Source organism: Arvicanthis niloticus, chromosome 2, assembly GCF_011762505.2.
Source record: "Arvicanthis niloticus isolate mArvNil1 chromosome 2, mArvNil1.pat.X, whole genome shotgun sequence".
Classification (NCBI taxonomy): domain Eukaryota; kingdom Metazoa; phylum Chordata; class Mammalia; order Rodentia; family Muridae; genus Arvicanthis; species Arvicanthis niloticus.
Window position 1 is genome coordinate 134,304,939 of NC_047659.1, and position 23,870 is coordinate 134,328,808.

Sequence of the window (23,870 nt, forward strand, 5' to 3'; positions counted from 1 at the left end):
GAGACCCATGGCCTTCCTAGGGATATAGGTGGCCATGGATTCATCTCTGGATTCATCTCTGGATTCAAGTGCCCCTTGGTTCCCAGATGTAGGGCCAGCAAAGGAGTCTCAGTTTCTCCTCCAAAATGGGCAGAATGCCAGTCCTTGGACTGCAGGGCAAGTGGAAGAATAGATTTGCTATTCCCAGTACCGCGCAGCTAAGGGCAGTCCCTCAAAGGCAGATGCAGGGATAACAGTCATTATCTATATAGTTATGAGGCACAGTCAGAGCTGGGACTAGAAAGTAGGCCCCTGGGGGCTTTTAGTCACTCCAGCCCCTCTGGATTCATTTTGGACCCTGCCACCTGTCTTCCATCTATCTCTGCAGCAACAGAGAGAACAGAAGCACAACCAAGCTCACTAGGCCTCAGATGCTGGCGTCTCCTGGCCCCCAGGCAGGAGGATAACAGTGGCCAGCTTCCCTTTGGGAAGTGGTTAGCAGTAGGCCATGGTGCCCTCTTACCCCTCCCTCTGATGCCCAGACAGCGCTGCCCCCCCCCACCCCAAGCCACACACGCTTCTCCTCATGCTCTGCACGTAGGCTGCTGGGGAGAAGCATAAATTGGATAAAAGTCCATCAAACAGCGGCAATTAAGTTATTGATTTTCGACGCTGCCTCATTAAACTGGGAGCTTCTCCCGGCCTGTCCCAGAGATGGCTCTAATTTGACATCATGTTCAATTTGACGAAAGCAGGGCTTGGGACGTGAGACTGGACCAGTGGGGGAGGGGCGGATTGAAGGTCTATGGGAACCTTTCTAGAAAAAAACAAAAAAACAAAAACAGTGTGTGTGAGTTTCGGGGGAGATGGAAGATTCAGAGAGAGTTTGGGGGGGGGGGCTCAGGAAAAGACCCAAAGGGGAGGAGCCTGAGATCTTACATCTGGGTGATGTCCTCAGCTGGATGTCCTGCTGGGGACCTGGGTGAGACTCTCCTGGGGCTGAGCTAGGTGCTCTGGGCCAGCAAGCAGCCTGCTGGGAGGTGAGGGCAGTTCACTGCTTGGCTAATGAGGGAGTCTGCAAGTGCCAGTACAGCAATTCTGCTGAGCCCTGCCTGCTGCCCGCCTCTCCCGCCTCCAGCCTGGGGCCCTCCATCATTCCAGACAGACACATGTATTTATTTTTCTCTCCTTTGCATTTCTCATTTTCCTCTCTGGGTCCCCCCTCCCAGCCGCTGGAGCCTCCTGAGCAGGCCCTGGAAAGCACCCTTCTTTGTTGGCTACAGCTCCATGCCAGCAGCACCTGAGTTGCCCTAAGAAGGTGAGGAGAGAGGACAACCCCTTCCCTATGATGCTGATGATCATGGGTTGCCAACTCAGGGCCAAGTGCACAGCTCCTGTTGCAGAAGAAGGAAATAATGAGTCCCTACTGAGCACCTACTGTATACCTAAAGACACATCCTCTTAGTCCATCACTAGTCCATATAGCATCTCAGAGATACACAGTAAACCTCTGAAATATATTACCGGTGAGGAAATGGGCCAGATGGAAAAGATCTGTTTGAGTGTACAGAGAGAGGACATGGTGGGATTTGAACACATGACTACATTGTCAGAGTCCTTTTGGGGACCTGTGTCAGCACAGGCACAATGAAGGACACTTCTGGGGGAAGTGGCCTGGCGTGCTGAGCCATAACCACTGCGGACCTTGGTCTGAGACACGCCAGCCACAAGTCGCTCGTGCCTCGACAGACACTTCTCTAAGCTCCCTAGATCGTGCTGAGAATCCTTTTGTTTCAGAACTAAGAACAGCACCCAGCAGCTATAAGAACCGGATGGCTGCAGGTGGCAGTCTCAGGAGGCCCCGCAGCTGGGTACAGTGCGTCCAGACCTCCCTCACAGAGGCACTGGAGTGGGAGAGGATACATGGAGTGTCAGGCTCACGATGGGTGCTCGATAAATAGAGCTGGTGTAACTGTTAGGAGGCAGAGTCTCTCTGCCTCTTCCCTGCCTGTTCCTTCCCATCCCACAGGCAAGTCACAATGCTGGGCTGAGTGACTCCCTAGGGACATGGCTGAGCTCACTCTCTCTCTCTCCCTGACTGCATCTCAGGGATTCCCTCGGGGATGCTGGAATCATTTCCCCAATCTGAGATTCTTTATGGCAGCCATTACAGTTAATGCCAACACGTGGGGATGGTGAAGGGTCAGTGATTCACCACGGCCCCCCAGGCCCCGAAGAAATGGATTTCTTAGGGGAGACAGCCCCTCCCCAGCAGTCAGAAGCTCCCAGAATTGGAAGACAGGAGGGTGCCAGGCTGGAGGCAGCTGTGAGATCACCTCGGTGTTGTCCTCCAGGTCAACTGCCATAGCTTCTGCCTAGCAGCTCATGATGTATGATCAACGTTTTCTCTGTCCTCATGTTAAACCTGTGACACAGATTCAGGGCTAGATGGGGAACAAGTCTTGCTTTCTGGCTTTTGTGTAAGCACTCACGCCATGGCTAGACATCAAGCCACCAATGTGGTGTCAAATGATGCACAGGATCTAAAAGTCGATGTGCAGCTGTCGTGGGTGGAAACTCACGGCCAGGTATCGTTGCTCAACAACAGTGCCGGCATTACATATACAGAATAACCACTTCATATCACACACAGTGCTTTACATACACCATCACATGAAATCTACACAGAAGCCCTGCAGTCAGATTGGTTAAGATTTTCAGAGTCAGATCACTAACACCTGTGATCCCAGAATTCAGGGTGCAGTGATGGGAAGTTAGCATAAATTTGAGATCAGGCTGGGCTACAGGGTGAGGTCCTATCTCAAGAAACAAACAAAAAAAAATTCCACTTTGCAGATGAGGAACCTGAGGCTGAGCTGGGCAATAAACCTCTTTATCTCTTAGTGCCTTGGGCTCCTTTCTCTTTTGTGAGGCAGAAATTAAGAGTGCAGATTCCCACATCAGCACCAAGGACAGTACCCGCCCACGTTCAACTGGCCTGGTGGTCGGTGAAGCAGGATTTCAATGCAGGGTGGATCTGGTGTCAAAACTAACACGCCCTGCCTTCCAGATAGAAGGAGGGGATTGATTGGGGTTGATTTAAATGAGTGACTAAAAGAGGGAGGACTCTGAGAAAGAACAGGGAGGGGAGAGGAGAGCAGGCAGGGATGGGATTCAGGTCCCTAATGGACTGGGCTGGGGAGATGGGAGGGAGGGCTGCTGACTAGGGTTCTCCCTGGTAGCCTGCCTGAACACCTCTTAAGAGCCTGAGTTAAGACTGGACTAGGTTCTTGTGTAAATGGGCTCGTGGGTCTCAGGGATCCATGCAGAACGTTAAATATGGGAAGTCTGGTCCTTAGAGAGCACAGGCTCTGATGATGCTCAGCCTGGCCACACAAGAATCCTCTGGGAGTTTTAAAATAAATCTGACGTGAGTCTCTTTCCAGACCAATTAAGTGGGACTCGGAGGGTTGAGCCCAGGCAAGGACTTTTTTTTTATTTTTTTTATTTTAAATAAGTTTCCTACAGGGCTCAGAATGGATGCAGTGTGGACCTGGCCCCTGACTGGACCAGTAAGGAAATGGAGTAACAGACGTGCTCAATGCCATCCTGAGGTAATTTCTCCACTACACAGTAGGGAGTGATTTCAACCCAGATCTTCCTGGCTAGGATGTCATCCTCCAGACACGCTAGACCTGCATTGAAGGTGACATGGAGAAGAACAGCAAGTCTGCCATGTGCTGCCCTAGGTCCTTAAAGCTCCTTGCAGCTGAGGACAATGTGAGAAGTGGGTCCTTCTAAGAGGTCCCTCACACTTCCAGGGAGTGTAGGTAGCTCTGGCATCACAATCTTGGGTCACATCCAGTATAGCCTCACCTTACTCAGGGAAGGAGCCAGTCTTCCCTTTGTTTGGCCTGTTTCCCTCTGTGTAATCTGAGACTCCCTGGAGCTTAGAGATGATGGATTTAAGAGGCCAACAGGCCAGATATGTAACGTGTACATCACTGGAACTCATTTTTGGTTCCCTGGATAGTCAGGAGGCACTTAGGGCTATGTCCTTGGCCCTGAGTCGGAGACTCCTGGACACCAACACAAGCGAGAGGAGACTTGCCTGCTACTCATCTCTGATGTATCCAGGTGGCTCTGATGCCATCCATCCTGTCTGGTCTCTTAACACAGGCTATCCATGGGGTACAGGAAGCAGCAGCTGGCTCCTGGAGGAGGCGGGTGCAGTGTGGGGTAAAGCTTGGAAGGCCACAGAGGTAAACTCTTACTCCAGCCTTTTCCCAGGCTGCAGGACCCCCACCCTAGAGGTTTGTAAATCTGTAGACTCAATAATATTTTGTTCCTCCTGCATCCAGGATGTGGAGCCCCCCCCCCCCCCAATGAGATTAACGAGATTGAGATTAAGTGCTTTGGCAAAGCTCAGAGTCCTCCCCTGGCTGAGGTGACCAGGTGTCATTATTATGAAGATGTTTCTAATTGTCTGCCTTTACCTCCCTTGCTGCCCTGCTGGGCCTGGGGATACCCTGGTCTTACATTTAGCATCTCCAACATTTATAAAAAACAGATTCCCACCCCCTGCTGCTGCCAGCACGGTGAGGAATGCTTTCCATTAAAATTTAAAAACCACTTGTCGAGTCCCTGGGAACACTCAGATTATGAAGGAAACAAGCCCCTTCTCCAACTCAACTTCAACTCCAACTCCTCCTACCTCCTCCCAGCTCCCTCCTGGACCATCACTTATAATGTGGGCTGGCTGGGCTGGGCTTGACCTTGCTTCTAGCTGCCCAGCTGGGGCGCTCTAATGTAGATGAATGATCCACAGGAGAGGCGGGGGAAGTGGCTACAAGGGAAGGGGAGGAGGCCAGTCCAGAGACCAGCACCAGGGGAGGTGACACAGAAGAGGAGGGGCAGGAAAGTGGGTCAGGGTGGAGAGGTGAGGGATAGATACTTGGGGACAGAAAGTGGGGCAGCTACTATGGCAGAAAGAGGTAGAAACCAGAAACGTTAGCGAGCTAGAATCACGGAATGAAGACGGTACCACACAGAAAACTGGAGGCGACATGAGACAGAGCATGGGGCAAAAGGGTGAGGTCTGGCCTTAAAAGGCCTTTTGTAGAGGCTTTGAACACCCTTCCGTCACTCTGTATCTTTCCTTATGGATCCCAGCCACAGTCTTGACCCTGGGCATGTATCTAATGTTTGCCCCAAAGGGCTTCCCTGATACCCCACATTAAAGCCCACAGATCTTCTGTTCTCTCAGCACTCACATGAGGCTGTACTCGTGGAGTCCAGTGAGTGACCTCGTGTGTTTGGGACACTGCTAATATCTTCAGCAGCAGCAGCAGTCTGGCCAATGGCAGAAGGCAATGTGGTAAAGGGGGAGGGGCAGGAGTTGACTTAAAAGTGTCTTCTCTTATCTCTATGCACTTCATTTTTTTGAGACCAGGTCTCTCACGGGACCTGGAGCTCACCAAGTCAGCTAGAGGAGCTGGCTAGCAAGCCATGGGGACACTCCAGTCTCCTCAGCCCCCAGGACCTGGGAGGCACAACACTGCTTCTGGCTGGGTGCTGGGGATCTAAACTCAGGTCTCCATGTTTGCAGGACAAGCACTTTACCCAAAGAGCCACCTTCTCAACCTATAAACACTTCTGCCTGTAATTTAGCTGCATTCATTCACTTGATAGCAGTGTGTTAGGCCCCTGAGGGCAGGTTGGTGGCTCCATCAGCTTGGCACTGGGTGCCATGTTGGCTCAGAGCCTAGCACAGAGCAGGTACTCATGCTTGGACGGATTGTTTTTCTTTTATTTAGTTAGTTATTTCACTTTTAAATTGTGTTCATTTTTACATGTGGGGTGTGTGTGTGTCGTGACGTGCATGTGTGTGGAGGTCAGAGGACAACTTGGTGGAGTTGGTTTTCTTTTTCTGTCTTTACACAGTTCCAAGAGCTTGGGTCATTAGGCCTCTGTAGCTGGGACTTTACCTGCTGGGCCATCCTGCCAGCTTTGAATAGCTTGTTGATGGAAGAGACAAAGTGAGCATAGGCTTGCTCCTCCCTGTCCAGATTACCTGGGATCCCTGGGGGCGACTCCAAAGAGCCAGGGCCCCGCTGCCACCTGTCCCCACCAGAAGCATCCCATCCTGCTGTCCCTGCAGTGGGTGAGCAAGAGCTAGCGCTGTTGCTAGGCGAGAGGATGTAGCACATATAGATCTTCCTGGACTTTAATTAAAAACATCTTTAGAAGTCGTCTCTGCCAGAGGCCGGCAATTGATTCCTGGCCTGGGCCCTAGGGCTGCTGAGCCACTCTCTCTGGCTGCGGATGGGACAGTCAGAGACTCCCCGATTACTGCTTGCTGCCTTCAGCAAATGATACCCCCGGGAACCACCCTCTTTTCCTCTCAGCTACCCTCCACCCCTCCGCCCCTTCAAGCCCCAGATTTGGGAAACAGACTGTACGCTCTTACACTTTTATTTCTGTTCTTCGGCCTCTGTTTCCTTTGCTGTAAAATGGGGGTGTCAGCACTTAAGAGAGAGCTCATGAAGAGGGTGAGGTGAGGTTAGGGGTGTGAGAGAGATTTCAAGCTGTCAAGTAGTTCCCAAGGAAGGACTGCGACTGTCCCCTGAAGAAAGCAAGGATGCTGTGTTCGGGAACATCAGAGTTCTGGTTCCAAGGTCTGTCTCAGCTTTGACTACAGAGCCTCAGACAAAGTCACTTGTCTCTAGTTGCATTTACTTCCCAGTCGGCAGAATGAAGACAGTAACACCTGCCCTCCTTATTCCCGGGATTGGAGGATAAAGGCAAATCGCTCTGTGAAAGCAGCGTTAGCTGATAGCTATTATTTACTGAATATCCCAAGAAGTGCGGGTTGTACTGCAAAACAGGCTCCATCTACTCGTTAGAGATGCAGCTCACAGGGAAATGGAGCCAAGGGAATGGGATCGTGGCAGGGGCCTGCAACATCCACACTCCGTTGAGCCCCAACCCCGTGGTCCAGCCACACCATTGCTACTGTGTGGTACACCATGTCCCCCACCTCACCCTTACAGCAGACATCACTGATCTATTGTGGCACTCCTTTCTGTTGAGCCCAAATGAAACCTTCAGAGTCTCTAGTCGCTACCAATTGATCAAGGCCATTGCAGGACATGAAGCTGTGACTCGGTGCTATTCTGAGGTTGGGATGGTACCCTGCTTATCTGTGCACCGTGACCCTGCACACACAGTGTGCAGTGTGTGAAATGGGTACCAGGAATCCCAAGTGTCTGCTCATTTTCTATCTGTGGGTCTCAATACAACGTAAATCCCAGCAAACATTTTCTATGCCCTTGTCCTTGGTGACTTGTTACAGGCTCTCAGAATCAAGTAACCTGGGTGCCATGCATGTAGTGGGCGATAATAAACACTGGCAGACTTCAATGTTCTTTGCATTTCCTGCAGTACACAGAATAAAGCAGCAGCTAGTAAACACAGATTGAATTGAGGCTTTGTACTTTCCTCTTTCTGTTTTTGAGAAAAGGTTTCTCTGTGTAACCCTGGCTATCCTGGAATTAACCCTATAGACCAGGCTGGCCTTGAACTCAGATCTGTCTGCTTCTGCCTCTCAAGTACTGGCATTTAAGGTGTGCACTAACACGGCCTTGCTGAGGGACTGTGTTTTCTGTGGTGCCAAGTACAGTATTTTGCATACAGTTGGCATCGATGACTGGAGAAGTGGAGTTGGGTCTAGAAACCCCAGAAGACTCTTGCATCCTGGAAGATGCAGGAATCCTCTCACTGTATCTGGGCCAGGTTGTGACACCCTAGGGGAGGTACCCAGGGATCCTTACACTGAAAGACCACAGAGGAAAGCACTTCTCTGCCCAGTTTCACTGCTTATCAACTTCATGAAGCCCCAGGCTTTTGCCCCTTCCTCTGCTGATGTGTGTTTCGCCATGATTCTACGAGACTATTCAGACTCAGCCAGGTGTCCCCAGGCATTTCCATCTGTGTTTATGAAGGACACCTCAGTCCTAACCAGACCAAGGATGACCTTGCTCCTCCTTCCAATGCTGAGCTGCTCGGAGCTCACGCCTCTCTCTCCCAAATCCGGTGGTGCACTGACCCTGTGGGCTCTGCTCTGAAATAATACACTGGCATTCTTTTTTTTTTCCATTGTCTCTTACCTGTCCAGCTGGTGCCCCCTCTCACCTCCTTCTTTCTGCCCTTGGTCTGTACATATCAACACAAGCTAGGCCATTCTTTTAAAGTATGCATTGGGCCTTATCACCTCTCGGCCTTCATCTCACTCAGCCAACACCAAAAGCCTTCCAGCAGGAACCAAGTCCTAGGTCCTTGAGCTTAAGACCTGTTTACAGAGATACCCAAGCTCTGCCACCTCCCCATCTCTTCTGGCAATCAGAGCACAGTTCTAGGGTCTTGGCACCCATAGCGCCCTGTGCCTGCAATATTCTTTGAATGTCGTGTCAGTTCAAGTGTGGTACCCAACCCAGCTGTAGCTCCTGGGAGTTTGCCATCACGTCTCACAGTCAGAACTGCTGGATTGGAAACCCTGGGGGTGTGGCTGAGGTGAAGCTCTGTGATGGAGTGCTTACCTAGCGTGCATGAGCTGAGTTTGATCTCCAGCACTGCAAAGAAAAGAGCCCTGGGGGAATAGATGCGGCAACCTGTGTTAACTAGTTCTCTCTAGGTAATTTGGGTTGGAAAACCCTGCTGCTCTTTCCCTCAGTTCCCTTCTTCCAGTGTGTGATTCAACACTCTCATAAAAAGGGAGTTTCCGGCTCTGTGGATAAGAAGGCACTTGCTGTGCAAATGTGGGGGACCTGAGTTCTAATCCCCAGACCCATATAAAGCTGGATGAGATAGTGCCCTGTTGTAGTCCCTGTGTGCCTATAGCGAGATGGAGGATGGAGAGAGAATTATCGGAAGCTTACAAACCAGCCAGCCTGGCCATACAGAGGCAAACAAAAGACAAGCTGTACAGTAAGGACCAACATGGGAGGATGACCTCTGACCTCTGACCTTTACGAATGCTCAGTGTCACGTACACACCCACACTCACTTACATAGACAGCCTAACATACATCTCAAAAGGGGGAGAATTTCTACCAAACTCTAGCCAGCCTGGTTCCCATCAATCCCTCACTGTGTGGCTTCCTGATGATCACCAATTCGGAGCACAGTGCCTGTGCCTATGGCAAGAAGGATCCCCCAATGCTCACAAGTAACTCTGACCTCTAGGGGAGGACAGGGGCTCGATCAAGGTCACGGGGGGGGGGGAGGGGGGTATTGTCGGGCCTGCCAACTGTCTGCTGAGGACTTGCTTCTCTGCTCCGGCCCCAGCGTGGGCTGGCGTGCCCCCCCTCAGAAGCTTGGTTCAATGGCCCCGGGCATACTTTCCTTCTCTTTTAAGCTCTGAGTGGTTTAATTTGCGAGCACAGCTGCCTTTCATGTCACAAGCTGCGTCCCAGCTCCTTCTGATCTCTGAAGCTGCCCGATCCACTGCCGCTTGTTGGCCCCGCCCTGCTCAGCCCTGATCAGGAGGTTCAGTTAATTGTGACTGATTTTCAAAGCCGCCTGGAGTCTCCATGAGCACCCAGTGCCGGATCTGCTTCTTCAAAAAGTTACTCAAATAAGATCAACTAATTTAATTTCTGCCTTTTCCCGCCCCCTCCTCGGTTCCCCGGCTTGTCCAAAGTGAGTCACCCTGCCTGCCTTTCTTCTGAGTGCTATGTCAGCTCAGGCTGGGACTCAGGCCAGTGCCTCCTACACTCTGGGACCTGGGATGCACTCCTGTCCTCCTTTCAGAGTTCAGCTTCCCCATCTGTGCAACAAGAAGCCTCACTTCTCTGACACCCCAATGGCAGGGTCAGTTCCTGCGCTCACTGGCTTCAGGACCCCGATACACCACACCATCTCTTGCCTCTGGGACCTGGTGCTCCCCTTTGTCCAGTGAGGTGTTGATAACAGCTCTGCCATGTTAGTGAGGGTGGGGTAGGGATCACCCGCCAAGCCACCTTGGCGAATGTGGCCTGCTCCTCTGTGAGACCCAGACCCAGCCTTCCTCTGCAGTATGGCAGACAGAACTTTCTTAAGGCTTTCTTGAAAGTCACTCAGATGTAACACGTTTCCTTTCCTGGCAACAGTTCTCTCAAGTTTTTGGGTCTTTTCTATGGGAGAACATGCAGGTCAAGGAGACAGCTAAGTGGGCAGACACACTGGCTACGCAAGCCTGGTGACTGGAATTTGAGCCATGGACCGACATGGAATCAGGATGTGGTAGCACATATGTGCAATCCAAGCACTTCTACAGCAAGACAGGAGACAGAGACAGGAGACTCTGGAAGTTTGGGAGCCAGCTAATCCGGGTACAGAACCTAGCAGCAGAAACGAAACGTGAGAGACTCTGCCTCAAAGAGGGTGGAAGGATGGCCTGGTGAGTGGCTCAGTCCATAAAGGTGCTTGTCATACAGCTCTGAGTACCTGAGTCAATCCTTAGAACCCACAGTAGAAGGAAAGCCAACTCCCCAAAGCTGTCCAATGACCTCTGTGTGTCTATGTCTTTGACTTTTTAATTAAAAAAAGAAAAAAAAAACCAACGTGTCAGTTTCGCATAGACAAGACCATGTCCTCTTAGGTCAGAGATTAGTTGAGGGTTGCTGGGCCTGGGAAATTGGGGATTTGAGCTGCCCCTGGCTTGCTTGAGACCTTAGACACACCACTGCCTCCTGGGCCCCAGTTTCTCCATTTACACAGCTCATATCTAAGCTCTTGGCAACTCTGGAATGTCCTGGGTCTTTGCCACTGACAACCTCCTGGGTGTTTCCCCAGCCCAGAGGTCCCCAGTGAATTGTCTTATTTAGCCAACAGTTTAAAGAGTTTTGCCCTGCTTCCATCTTAGCACGGCAGAAACCAGACTCCCGCTTCTCTCTCGTCTCCCAGGGCTGTTCTTCCAGCTCAGGAAATAAAAGTCCCATGGAGTTCACAGCTCAGGTCAAAGCCCTAAGCATAAGATGTGAGTTTCTCTCTCCTACCCTACATCCAATCCATTAGCGATCACCTTCAGCCTCGCTCTCAAAATCCATCCACCAGTGACCTCGTTTCCGTGTCCCTTCTCTAGTGCCACTTTGAGGGGTGCCGCCACCATATTCCATCTTGGTAACTGCGGTGTCCTCCTTCTGAGCAACCAGCTCCTGCCTCTGCCTTTCCCACACCTGTTCCTTCTTCATGGCCCAGACATGAGATCCCGATAAACCAGGCCAGACCCTATCATCCTTCTGCAGGGAATCCACCACAGCTGGTCTAGCATGTACAGAATAAGGATCAAGCCCTAACTACTATGTATGTGGCTGCGTGATGCTCAGGGAACGTAACCCCAGGGCCTTTGCACATTCTGCGCTCCGTGCTCTTCCCCCACAGCGGCCATCTTCTCCCTGCTCCAACATCACCTCCGAGGGCCCTTACTGTTTGTGAGTGTATAGGCTCTTGTTTGCCTATACATAGTTATTCCTTCCATGCCTAGCACATAGTAGGCATTTAACACATTTATTTTAAATGAACGAATACTATATGCCAACAAACACCTCGCCAGTCATAGGAAGAAAGAGATTTTCAGGCATTGCTTGGCTAGCAAGCATGTACACATCAAAGACACACATGCACCTGCATGCAAGGCTTCCATCTCCGCTACTCAATTTCCCCACTACTGCTTTGTGCCCCCTGTTCTATCTGATCCATATTTCCCTTTGACTATCAGTGATCTGCTTATTAAGCCAGATTTGGTCCAACCTGGATACACTGAGGTTGACTGTACCTTTCTCTCCAAGTCTAAGTGCCCTGGCTTCTGATATGTAGCCACAGGGCTAGAGACCCAGAGAAAGGCCAAGCTAGCTTGCAGAGCCTAGGATCCGGGATCATGTTCTTTGCTTGTCTGACTCGCAGGCTCCTTTTGCTAACATGGTGAGAAAAGGGTGGCAGCCTGACACCCACAAGCCATGTCTCAGTCAGTGTAGGAGCCTGGCCAGAGAGGAGCCCTGACGGCCGTCTAGACAACTGTCTGGGATCCCACCATCGTTGGGTAGGGCAGAGGCATGTTATGTTCACTCAGGTCACAGTGTTCTATTCAGATGCATGCTGAACAAGTCTGTCTCACATCTACAGACAGCTGTGTATTTGTGTGTGTGTATGTGTGTGTGTGTGTGTGTGTGTGTATTTTCTTTTGAAACTTCCACAGGTGGGTGTGTGCAGTGCTCCTGGCTGCTTGTAGCCACACCCAGCAAAGAAGAATTGATTGTATCAGTGCCTCAGAGTGTTAACGTGGGCTGGAGTCCCCAGGCAGCAGGGTCCCTAAGCTGAGGCATGCCAGTCAAGTGAACAAAGCTGTCAACATGGGGGAGGGGTGTTCTTTGGCTACACCCAGATGGAACAGCACCCCAGCAAGATGATGCTTTCCCTGTGGTCACCATGGAAGCTGTTTGTCCAGTAGCTTGCTTTGTTTGAGGGTCATTTCCTGTGCCTGTGGTGGGTAGCTATGCGCATGTGCGAGATCGTGTTCAGATCTGCGCTGGCCTGGTTGTTGCCATTTTAACCTGGAGATGAGCCAGGAGCCGTGCAGGGGTTTTGTCTATGTGTAGCTAGCTGGACTTTGAAGAAGAGCTGTAACCGTGTCAAACATGGCCAACACGTGGGGCTGTTTCTCTGAGCATACAGTGTGCACGTGTCCTGCTGAGTTTGGATTGCACAACTAGGGTTGAAGGTGTAGCTGTACCTGAGTATTCAGTTGTCACTGAGTCCACAGACAGTCCCATGTCCACATGGTATATGGATGTAGATGAGGTCATGTGTAGGCTGTGCCCAGCTATAGCTGGGAATGCGCCTTGTTCCAGGCTGTCCTCTGCACCCAGGGGTAGCTACTCTGTCTCTCCTGCCCTTCCCATCAGGACTCAACTAGCACATGCCAGCCTCCCTTGGAGCATCCGGACCCAAGGCCTCACCCAGCCCCCCAGCCCACCTGTAGGTGACAGCTCGGCCACACTGCCAATGTAGGGGCCGTGGAGAAAGCGTGGCTCACTGTCGTTGATGTCCTGCACTTTGATGATGAACTCTGACTCCGGCTCCAGCAGACGGTTAGTGGCTCGATCCCTGGCTTGGGCCCGGAGTGTGTAGAAGGTTTTCTGCTCCCGGTCCAGGCGCTCTGTGGCATGGATGTCACCTGTCAACTCGTCAATCAGGAAGATGGTCCCTGCACCCTCGCCAGAGATGGTGTACTTGATAGTCCCGTCGCCTTCGTCAGAATCCGAGTGGATCTGGGGAGTCGGGAAGAAGGCAGGGTGGATAATGGGGAAGGCAGTGTCTTCTCTGACACATCCCTCATAGAATACCATGGGGACCCTTTCCTAGGCACACCTTTCCTTCAACGAAACAGAGAAGCCCAGAAGCTGTACCAATCCGAGCTTCACACCTGCAGCAAAGTCTTCACCTGGGACTCACCCTACTCCAACTGTACCCCATAATCCACCAGGCCCCCAAAGCCACCAGCTTTAGATGATAACCACTGCCCCAACCCACCCCTGCTGGGTGGGTGGGGGACTCCCATGCTTCCTGTTACCTTTGAAATGAAGTTCAGGAGCACAGCTTGCATGGCCTTGCAGCTTGTACTGTGCGTTTGTGTATGTGCACACTTGTGTGTGTGCACTTGTTGGGGGTTGTGGGGAAGGTGTGAGAGGACATCCTTAGGTGTCATCCAGTGTGGTTTTATTTTTGGCCCGAAGAAGGCTGACCAGTGAGATCTCTTTGTTCTCCCCTCTAGCTCTGGGCTACCAGTGCATGCCACCATGCTTGGCTGTTTAAATGTGGGTTCTGGGGAATCAAACTCATGTCCTCATGCTTTCAAGACAAACACTTTACCCATTGAGCTATTTATTGCTCCAGTCCTGGAACGCCTATTTTGAACATGCATCCTTATTGCTCTGCTTACTGAAAATCCACCACACCGTACAAGGCCCCACTCACTTGCCACCCCGACTGGAAGCTTTTCTGGGTTCCCTTCTATTCCCCTCTGAGATGTCTGAGTACATCAAACCATCATTGTTGTGTCTCGCCTTGCAAGATCACCACTGTGTGCTTTTCAAACCTCCATGGTCATGGAAAAGACACAGGCAGCTTCTTACACGTGTCCCGTGTCCCTGGCTCACCTACTCTGAGGTGGGGCTTCCCAGTACACAAGCCCTGGGTTACTCAGTGACCTTGCCTTGCACCAGAGTCTCCCCTGGCTTTATAGCAAATCTCTGTATATGGAAGGTGAGCCCATGACTTGCTACTTTGTGGACTAGGAGTGAGAGAGCGGGGAGAAGGTGATTGCAGAGGCACCTGCACCCATCAGGCATTGCTCGGGTGAAGGTCACATTAATCTAGATTAGGAGTCTTAAAAACGAACCCTGTTCAGGCAAACTTTGCAGGTTTTTCTTTTTCATTTTCCTAGGGAGGCCAGGCCACTCCAGAGCCGACTTGCTTCTTGCCCTGTGCTCCCCCCCCCGCCCCCCGTGCTCCCTCCCTGTGCTTCCCTGCTCCATTCTAAAGTCTCTGCAGAGGGTCCCAGAGGAAGAGGTCGGCCATGACTCCAGCAACATCCCCCGTGCGTCTTACATAAGTCACTGTGCATCTCTGAGCCTGCCACTGCATCTGTAACACAGCATATCCTCCCAGAGGAGCTGGGCTGACAGTCCCCTAAGGTCCTTGCCAGCTGCCCAGCACCAGCAGCATGAGGCAGGATGCTACTGTAGGACTGGATCCAGGCCCCAGGGAGCCCTGCACGACCCCCATGGCTGCTGGATTACCGAAAGGTCCAAATGGCTGCGAGTTAGGAGCAGACGGGAGTCTATTTAGGGAAGGTATGGAAGCTTTTGGCTTTTTAGTAATCACTACAAATATACCTGTTGGTGCTAGCTAAAACTTAGCCCTGCCTGAGACACATTAAGTATCTGATACACAGAAGGCATGATTACACTAAGCAGTCACTATTTATAACTGGGATTTCTTCCTGGTACAGCTAGGCGCCAGACCTCAGGCTGTTTCCACTGCACTGGCATCTCTTGGGGTAGGGACCAACAAGAGTCTGTTCTCTTGCAAACAGAGACTTTACCTTCCAATGCTCAAACCTCCAAGCAGCCCTGAGCAGAAGAAAGCCCATCTGGATGAAGCCAGCGATTCTGAGCATCCCTTGCTCTTGTCTAAGACTCTGTGGAGATGGGGCATGAAGGAGACGCTCCCTAAGGCGTTTTTGAGGCCTGGCTGTGGCAGACTCCAGCCCCCTCATCCTCAGAACAGGTGCCAGGGAACTCATCAAGAGAAGAGCCCACCCAGTCACGTGGGAGGAGCCGAGGTGTAAATTCTGTGGTAGAACTTTGCGTCTGAAAGGTGGATCATAGAAGTGCCATTTGGAAGATTGAATGGCCCATAAACATTTTCATATTTCATTAGCCGATTAATGGGCATCTCTCTCTTTTTGGCGACTCTGCTGATTCTCAGCAGAAATTGCTGGGAGTAAATGGAGGCGTCTTGTGGAACCTTTCCGGGTCCCCGTCCTGTTATAGATTGCCCCAATTAATGCCCGTCCTGGGCTCCTTCTTCCTGTCCAGTTACTGTTAATAGATTTCTCATAAGTGGCTGGATTGTAAAAACCTCATAACTCAGTTTAATGCCCCCAATAAAATTATCTCAGACGTCGGCCCTGAATCACTGGCAACGCCTGGGATGAGGGGATCTGTCTCTGTTTGTTTGTTCTCTTCCATCACCTCACCCTGGGGAGGTACAGTGAGAAAGGGGAATGTGGCCTGTTAGGGTGTCTCTTCCCACTTCCCAATGTGACCGGACATCTGTTTATTCGATCAGCAAGCACCTGAGAGCACTGTGGTAGAAGACATAGGATTGTGGGAGAATCTGAGCAGCTGTCATCTTCAACGGTGTTCATCACTGCCTGTAAAACGACTGTCTCAGATGAGGAGACTTGTGAACAGGGACAGAAGTGATCTCTGTCACATGGCCCACAGAAGCTAAGTGTGCAGGTGTTATGGCCGTGGGTAGGTTCATTTTCCCCTTCTGAGTCCAGTTTCCTCCCCACGCCCCCAGGCGGTCAAGCCTTCTCTATGAGGCACAGTAAAGAGTAAATGAACACATGTTGGCAATAACTCAAGCATTTTGGCCACAGGGGCACCTTCCCTCTCTGTATCCTGGATCTCCATGATGTGCAAGGTTACACATCCCTTGAATTTGTTTTTCTTCTTTCTTCCTTCTCCTCCCTCTCCTTTTCTTCCTCCTCCTCCTCTTCTTTCTCCACTTCCTTTTTGAGGCATGGTCTCAGATAGCCCAGGCTAGCCCCAAACTCACTAGGTACCTGAGGATGACCCTGAACTCATGATCCTTCTGCTTCCCCTACTCTCCCAACCCAGTGCTGGTATTACAGAACCCTGATATTTTCCCACAGACCTCCTTCCCACTCTCAATCAGGAGTGGGGAGGAGGGAGAGGAACCCGGCATTGATGCCATCAATGTTCTGTGAAGTGTGACATAGCACTCACACTGGGGCCCAGTAGCTGTTTACAAGGAACTACAGGGTCAGACTGCCAATCAGCCCAAAGAGGGAAGAGCTCAGAGCTACAGGCCGGGCCGCTGGACTGGGCTACATCCTGGCTCAGCCCTAGAAGACAGTTCAAGATCTCCAGCTGTGCATGGCATCTGGAGGATGGCACTTTAACACCTACTGTATTTCTCCTGCCGCGGGTTCTCAGCATGCAGTATGCAGATGCCTTTGCATCTCCATCTGAAGGGACCAAGGTGGGCCGGAGTCCACTAGATTCCCAAGTGCTGGTCTAGCCTCCTGCAGCCTCAAGGAGATGACTGGTCATCTCCCAGTGCCCCAAGTGGAGGATGGGAAGCAAGGGGAAGGGCCACCAGCTGGGTCTCTGATGCCAGTCTTTGTCCTGTGCTTTTCCCTGAGTCTAAGCAATACCATTTGGGAAAAGACCCCAAATCACACATCAGGAAGGGCTACAGGTGTGAAGTCAGGGGCAGCTACACGCCAGCACCAGCCTTGCCCTGGCCTGGTGAGTGGTGGCGCTTCTCACAGCCTCAGTTTTCGCATCTGTAGATGGGACTGCCATTGCTACCAACATCCCTCAGGTTCATAAGATAATAAAGGTGACCTCATGGCACACAGTAGGTTCTTACTGGGGATCAGCATTCCTTTCCTGTCTCTGGATTCAGACAGGATGGGGGGAGAGGTCATCTAACTCACCCCACCCCCACCTCCTGATACATGGATCAACCACAGATATCTCCACTCACTGGAGGCTTAGAGGCCATCTTCTAGTGCCTACTCAGTTCAAAGTCCCACTTTATTCCTCTTCCAGGAAGCCCTCTCAAATGTGGCCCACTGGGTGGAAGAGCCCTGTGCCCCTCCATGCACAGGTCTCTCCATGCTACACTCCCCTGAGCCTTTCGGTGTTGTGCTTAGGTGTCCTGGGGAATGTGGGTTTGGGGGCAATGGAGAGGTTGGCTTGCTTGGGTCTGAGCTCCTCAGGCAGTGCACTGAGATGCTAATGGAGCCTGCAAGGAGAGTGCAGGAGAGCCGAGTGTGCACGCTTGTGAGTGAGTGTAGGGACTTCAGTGCGTGCATGCACACAAAGTGTGAGATCAAAATCTCCTTCCAGGAACAGCAGAGGACTCATCCTCGTTGCTACAGCAGAACCCAGCACAGGCTGGGCAGTAAATACACTGAATGTGTGACAGGGGACACAGAACCGTCACTAGAGTTTCCTACCAGCCATCTGGAATCTCTGGACCCACTGGCTTTCTCTTACTATATTCCAATCAAGATGCCTCGTTTGAGACTGGAGTTGGAGAGTCACTTATTTCCAAGGGGGAAGAAAATAGTTTCCTCACCTCTCAGTGTCAAGTAGACACAGGCTGGACAATGGAGGATAGTTACAGGACTCTTATGGTGCCCAAGCACACAATGCCAGAGCCTGCAGCACCACCTCTGCCTGCTACATCCTCCTCCTGTGAACTCCTTAGTATATTCCATCCTCTCCCATTAAACAGATAGGCAAACTGAGGCTCAGAAAAGGAAGGCATAGATCCTATCTAAAACCACACAGCTCAGGAGAGGCAGTTACAAACCCAGTGTTGGACACTGTGTCCCCGTTCTTACTACCCCATCCATAGGAGCCTGCTTCTGAGGAGGAACACCCACCCGTTTCTTCCCCAAACCTAGCCCTCAATCATAAACACCAAAACCAAGAGCACTATGGTGCCTCATCCCAGGGGGCTGCAAATGGGATTTACAGGGCCATTAATTACTTCCTCCTAATTAAATCAAAATTAAATGTGAGCAGAGGTAGGGTTTCCTTATTAAAGACAATTAAACGGACAGCGACGCTACACAAATAAAGGGTCCAGGATTTAAACAGAAAGCAAATCAAATACAGAGCCCCCCTCCCCCAGTGCAAGCGGTCTGTTCACGCAGGCACAACTCGTAAACCAAGAGTTCATCAATTTTCTTTAAATATTAGCAACTTAATTAAATCCACTCCCCTCCCTGCTTCAATCCTGCCGTATATCTAAAATAGATCTCACCACCCATAGGAGTTGGTCATAAGTGCTGACCCCATAATTCTATCTTAAAAAAAAAAAAGGAAAAAGGGTAAGATCCTACAAAATCCACACCCGGCTGACAGGAGCCTCCGGGGAAATTACAGTTCAGAAAGGGGATTAGTGAAAGTACCCAGATTTTATGGAAATGCTGGGATGTTGCTTTGGGGCGGCGGGGGTGTTGGAGAAGGTAAGAGGAGGAAGCTTGGAATACCCACCAGCAGGGCTGTGCAGGGAGCTGTCACTGAGGCCTGGGGACAGCCTAACAACTGGAGGGGCCTGGTGGCTCCTGTGGGTGCTGACAGGAGCTTGGCGGTGAGTGATGAAGGAGAATCGGCTACCGTTGGGCACGCGGGGTTCGCTGCCTGGCTCTGTTGCTAAGCTACCTTTAGAATCGGAGAAGGACTGATGCTTTGAGTGACTCCCTGGGGTGGGGGACCAGGAAGCAGTGATTTCACTGGAGCCATGGAGAAGTCCTTTCTCCCGGCAGAGCAAAGGATGTGACATAATTGGAGGGCACACACACACACACACACACACACACACACACACACACGTGTGCATACACAAGCACTGGGTGTGCATAGGTTTGGCTGGTTAGGGACCGCTGCCTTAAAAAAAAACAACAAACCTAAGCTCACATTCTTAAGATGGAAAACCTCCTCCCACTGAGTGACAAGAAGCTAAGATGTGTAAGGGCCTGAGCACAAGGCTTACTAGAACCTGGGCATCTGAATCTGGTCCCAGTCAGCTCATTGGCCACACACCAGTCTCCCGTAATGAGCAGGCTCCAGGCAAGTGTTTCAAAGCTATGGGACCTTCCCCTTGCTCCCTGCACAGTTCCCTGGGGGTGGGGTTAGCAGTAGGGGAGCTGAGCTCTAGGCTAAGGGGATGGAGGAGGCTGGCAATCCACAACAGGGGTGGAGACCTTTCTAGAGCGTGGACCAGCATAATGCTGTCTGATAACAGATGCTTGGCATGAATTCTAGACTGGAAGTGGTGCTGGCGACCCGGTGACCTGATTATCTATCTGTGTTGTCATTTGGTCTTGGCACATGCTTCTCCACACCTGGGCCTCAGTTTTCCCCTTCTTACAATGAAAGGGCTTACTAAGAGCCCTTACTGACAACAAATTGTGGTTCGAGGTGTTATGATGGGGCTCACTTACACTGGTGAGACCCCAAAGGCTGGCCAGGCAAAGATGCAAGTGGCCAAAAGATGCAGCTTTCCTGTGCGGCTGGGTGTCCTTTGTGAAGAATTCAGCTGCTGGGCCACTGACTATCTGAGCCATCGCCTCTTGTAGTTTTAAGTAGATGTTCGAGTTCTATACTTAAGTCCTCTGGGGCCTCTCTGGGAACCTCAGATATGTTCAGGCTTTTTTCTAAGCTCACCAAGTCTGGACCCTCAGCCTCAGGCTAGCCTCTTCTCCTTAGGGCATCAGAAACTACAAGTCTTCGAAACCATCTGGTAAAATGGTTGCCAAGCAGAATGAGGTCCTGCGTTTGATCCATAGCATGCAGATTAAGAGACAGGCATGGCACCCTGTCCTTGTAAATCCCAGATCAGGGGAAGCAGAAACAAGTGATCTCTGGGGCTCACTGGTTAGCCAGCCTAGGCTCCTTGGTGAGTTCCAGACAAGTGAGAGACCCTGTACTAAAAGAAGCAGACAGGGTTTCTAAGTATGACAGCCAAGGTTATCCTCTGGCCTTTAAACATTCAAGAAGCTACAAGTGCAAGTGTGGTAGATGCCCTCTCTGCCCTTGGTTTCTCTTTCTAGAGAGAGAGAACAATGTTTTTTACCTTGCACTTGGGTGATTAAATGCTTTACATGGGAATAATATAAAGCATTTGGGGAGTACCCAAGGCAAGCCACAGGCCGAGTGTTTTGTAAGCTGCGTTCTCTTTCTTAATCCTCAAGAAGCTGGGCACATGAGATCTCAGATCCCCTGTTTACAGATGACGAAAGAGGTCTGGTTGTGTATAAAGGTATGGGTTCAGGGCTGGAGAAGTGGCCCAGGGGTTAGGAGCACTGGCTGTTCTTGTAGAGGACCAAGGTTCAATTCCCAGCATCACGTGGTGGCTCATAACCATCCAGAATTCCAGTTCTGGGGATCTGACGCCCTCTTTTGAATAGCAGGAACACAGGGAGTGCATGTGTACACATACAAGCCAAACACTCAGATTTAAAAAAAAAGATCCAGGTTCAGGGCTATGTGGGGAGCAGGTTGGTCAGGTCAGCCTTCTAGAGCCTGCATCTGTAGCTACCAGACGACAAGTGTTTTTCTCTCTTCTTCGCACAGTCCTGTCAGCCTGACTGGGAGCTGGCAGTCCCTGCTCTGCCACTGAAATGTTGGACCATCCTAAGCAAGGCCTGTGCTTTCCCCAGCTCTATCTGTGGGATCCTGGCTTTGCTCAGTCAGGACCTACTTCAGCAGATGGGTGGACAGTGTTGGCCGAGCAGCGGGCAGACCTGTGTCTGGAAGGCAGTGTTTCCTGCACCCGGTCACATGCAGGCTTTTCTACCATGGTCAGGGGCTGGGCTCTGACCTTCAGATCTGCATCAGTCCATTTTCAGGCTCAGGTAGCAAAATAAGCTCTCGAGTTGGATTTCCTACCACCAACCAAAACGTGCCGGCAAGCCGCCATCTGCCTGAGCAAAACCCAGAGAACCACCCTCAGCTTGCAGCCACTTCCGCTTCACCATCTCCACCACCGGCAAATCTCCAGAGAAGTCAGGCTCTCCGGGCTTCTGAGTCTGCATAGACTGCAGCCTCCTTCCATCCCCTTGATGGGCTACTACGTTCATGCTAAACCCCAGCTCAGGGCTTTTCTCCGCCATGAAGGCAGCCAGCAGTCCCATTTAATTGGTGCTTACTGGGCTCCCAGGCTGATTTGTGAGAAGTTTTACACATGGGGTGTCTGTGATTCCTTGGAAGCCCCAGACAGCAGGAGTTGATCCTACTTCTGTCTCCCCAGCAGCACACTCAGGCTTCATGAGGAGCAGGAATTGAATGGGCGCACACCAGCCTGAGCTCACTTCCTTAAAGCTGTAGATCCCTGGGCTCCAGCCAGGTTAACCAGAATTTGCTCAGAGTTTGGAAAGGCTTCTTCCGCCCTCCCTCCCTCCCGTCTTTCCTTCCTTCCTTCCTTTCTTCCTTCCTTCTTTCCCTCCTTCCATACCTCCTTCCTCCATTCATTCATTCCCTCATTTATCCACTCACTTATTCACAGAACAGTGTGTGAGCCTTATTGGTACAAGGCACTGGGGATTTAATGGTGAGCACACATGCTTTGATGAAAGAGACATGAGTCAATTGAATAATCAAACAAACACATGTGTAATTGATGCATCTGAAGGACAGGTACAGGGACCTCAGGGGTGAGTGCACAGGCGTGTGTGTGTGTGTGTGTGTGTGTGTGTGTGTGTGAGTGTGTGCGCGCGCGCGCGTGTGTGTCTTAACCTGGTGTAGTCAGGGAGGGCTTCTCTGAGGAAGCAGCATTTGAGTTGAGACTGTGTAATGAGTGTCAGGCACCTAGTATGAGAGGAAGGAGCAGGGAGGAGAGGAGACAGCTTAGGCAGCTGGATAAGAGGGACAACAAAAGATGCCTGGGGCCCGTGATGGCCTTTCAGAAAGCAGTAAGACCAGGCTAGCCATGCAGCTCAGAATGAGAGTGACCGTGTGTCAGGGGGCACAGCTACAGAAGACCTCAGCTCTGTAGAGAGCAGGCTCAAACTCAGGCATGACCCCAGGTAAGTTATCGAGGTCCAGGAAAGTGGCAAGGGGACAGAGGGGACATGATCCAATCTGTGAATTTGTTGACTGTCCCTACAGTACCCAGGCAAGAGTTGGGCTCCCCCATTGCATAGAGAGTGGAAAGGCAGGGGCTGTGGAGAGAGCACGGGCCAGGAGATAGCTGGAAGGGAGCAGGGACAGGGACTATCAGTGGGTGTCCCCAGAGTCGGGGCTGGACAGTGGGCCCCACTTTACCTTGCCCACGTACAGGGGTTCTGTCCCCGTGTACTCTTCCACCACGAAGAACTGGTTCCACACCCAACCGCGCTTCACTCGGCCTGCACCCATCTGGGTGTCCTGCTGAGTCCCAGGTGACAAAGAGGACGGGGCAGGTGTGCTTGCGGCCCACAGGTGCCCCAGCAGCGGTAGCAGTAGCAGAAGCAGCAGCACAGGCGACAGCGTAGCCCCGGCCCGGAGCGCCCCTTCCGGCCGTGGCCTCATGCTTGGCGGCGCGGGCCAAGCCCCGGAGCATGGACCAGAGGCACCGCAGCGATGCTGCGTCACATGGTGACTTCAGCCTCGGGGATGCTGGGCTGGACTGGGAGGGGGCGCGGCCACACCCGGGCATGGACACCCTGTCCTGGCCCGCGCCCCCCTCGCTGGAGCCCCAGGTCCAGTCACCAGGCAGCTCGGCAGCTGCTCCTGAGTAAGGCTTGTGCCATGGTCCCTGCTCCCAGACGATGTGGTCAGTGTGGGCAAAAGGATCTTGAAGTCCTTCTGGGACTAGGGGTCATCCAGATCCATGGGGAACCTGTGGGATGGAAGAGAAAACATGGGATGAGTTTCTGTCTGAGGGCAGGCTGCGACTGTCATTAACCTTGCAGTAACTAATTAAACACCTACTGTGTGCCTGTCCTTTGCAGGAACAGACACAATAGGGGACATTTGATAGCTCACTCTCCTCAAGCTCCAGATGCTTCCTTCACCTCCTAAGACCCCTGCTCCCCACAACTCTTCCAATAGCTGCTCCAGCCCGCAGGCCCCCAAAGCAGATTTGGTGGCTGCCTGCCTGGCTTCTCCGGCACAGTGGGATCCTCTGGAGTCCCCACAGAGGCAGCTTCTAGAAGGGTCCCGGAGGCAGAAGCCGCAGGCCTCCTCCTGCGTACAGCTTGGGAATGTTCCTCAGCTCTGCTTAGCAGCAGGAGACCCAGGGGAAGCCTGCTGGTAGCTGCCAACTTCATAAGCTGTGTAGGGAGAGATCTCTGGGGCCCCAGAGGGCCTTGCTTGGAGTACCCAAGTGGCTCTGGATAGAGTCACATCTGAGCCTGGTGTCTTTACTTCCCCCACTCAGCCTTCCAATCCCCTCTCCCCACCCAACGCCGGCTGGCCATAGATTTATCCATCTTCCCTTCCCTCAGAATCTGCTCTCAGCAAGGAAGGCTCTGAGGCACTCACGCCTACTGGAGCCATAATGAGAAATAATGGCCTGATGTGGGTGTCTGTGGGAGA

At 51.8% G+C, this 23,870-nt stretch overlaps 1 protein-coding gene across 2 annotated transcripts in view; it reads right to left on the reverse strand.

The window, feature by feature from the left end:
* Cdh22 (cadherin 22) overlaps nt 1–23,870 on the reverse strand; it is a 122,328-nt gene that overhangs the window by 46,403 nt on the left and 52,055 nt on the right. For both annotated transcript variants that reach the window (XM_034496395.2, XM_076930231.1), the window contains exons 2-3: nt 22,617–23,172; nt 12,992–13,286 (exon numbers count right to left, since the gene is read on the reverse strand). In XM_034496395.2, the coding sequence (XP_034352286.1) occupies nt 12,992–13,286; nt 22,617–22,862 (541 nt within the window). In that variant the 5' untranslated portion in view covers nt 22,863–23,172. The remainder of the gene's footprint in view (nt 1–12,991; nt 13,287–22,616; nt 23,173–23,870) is intronic.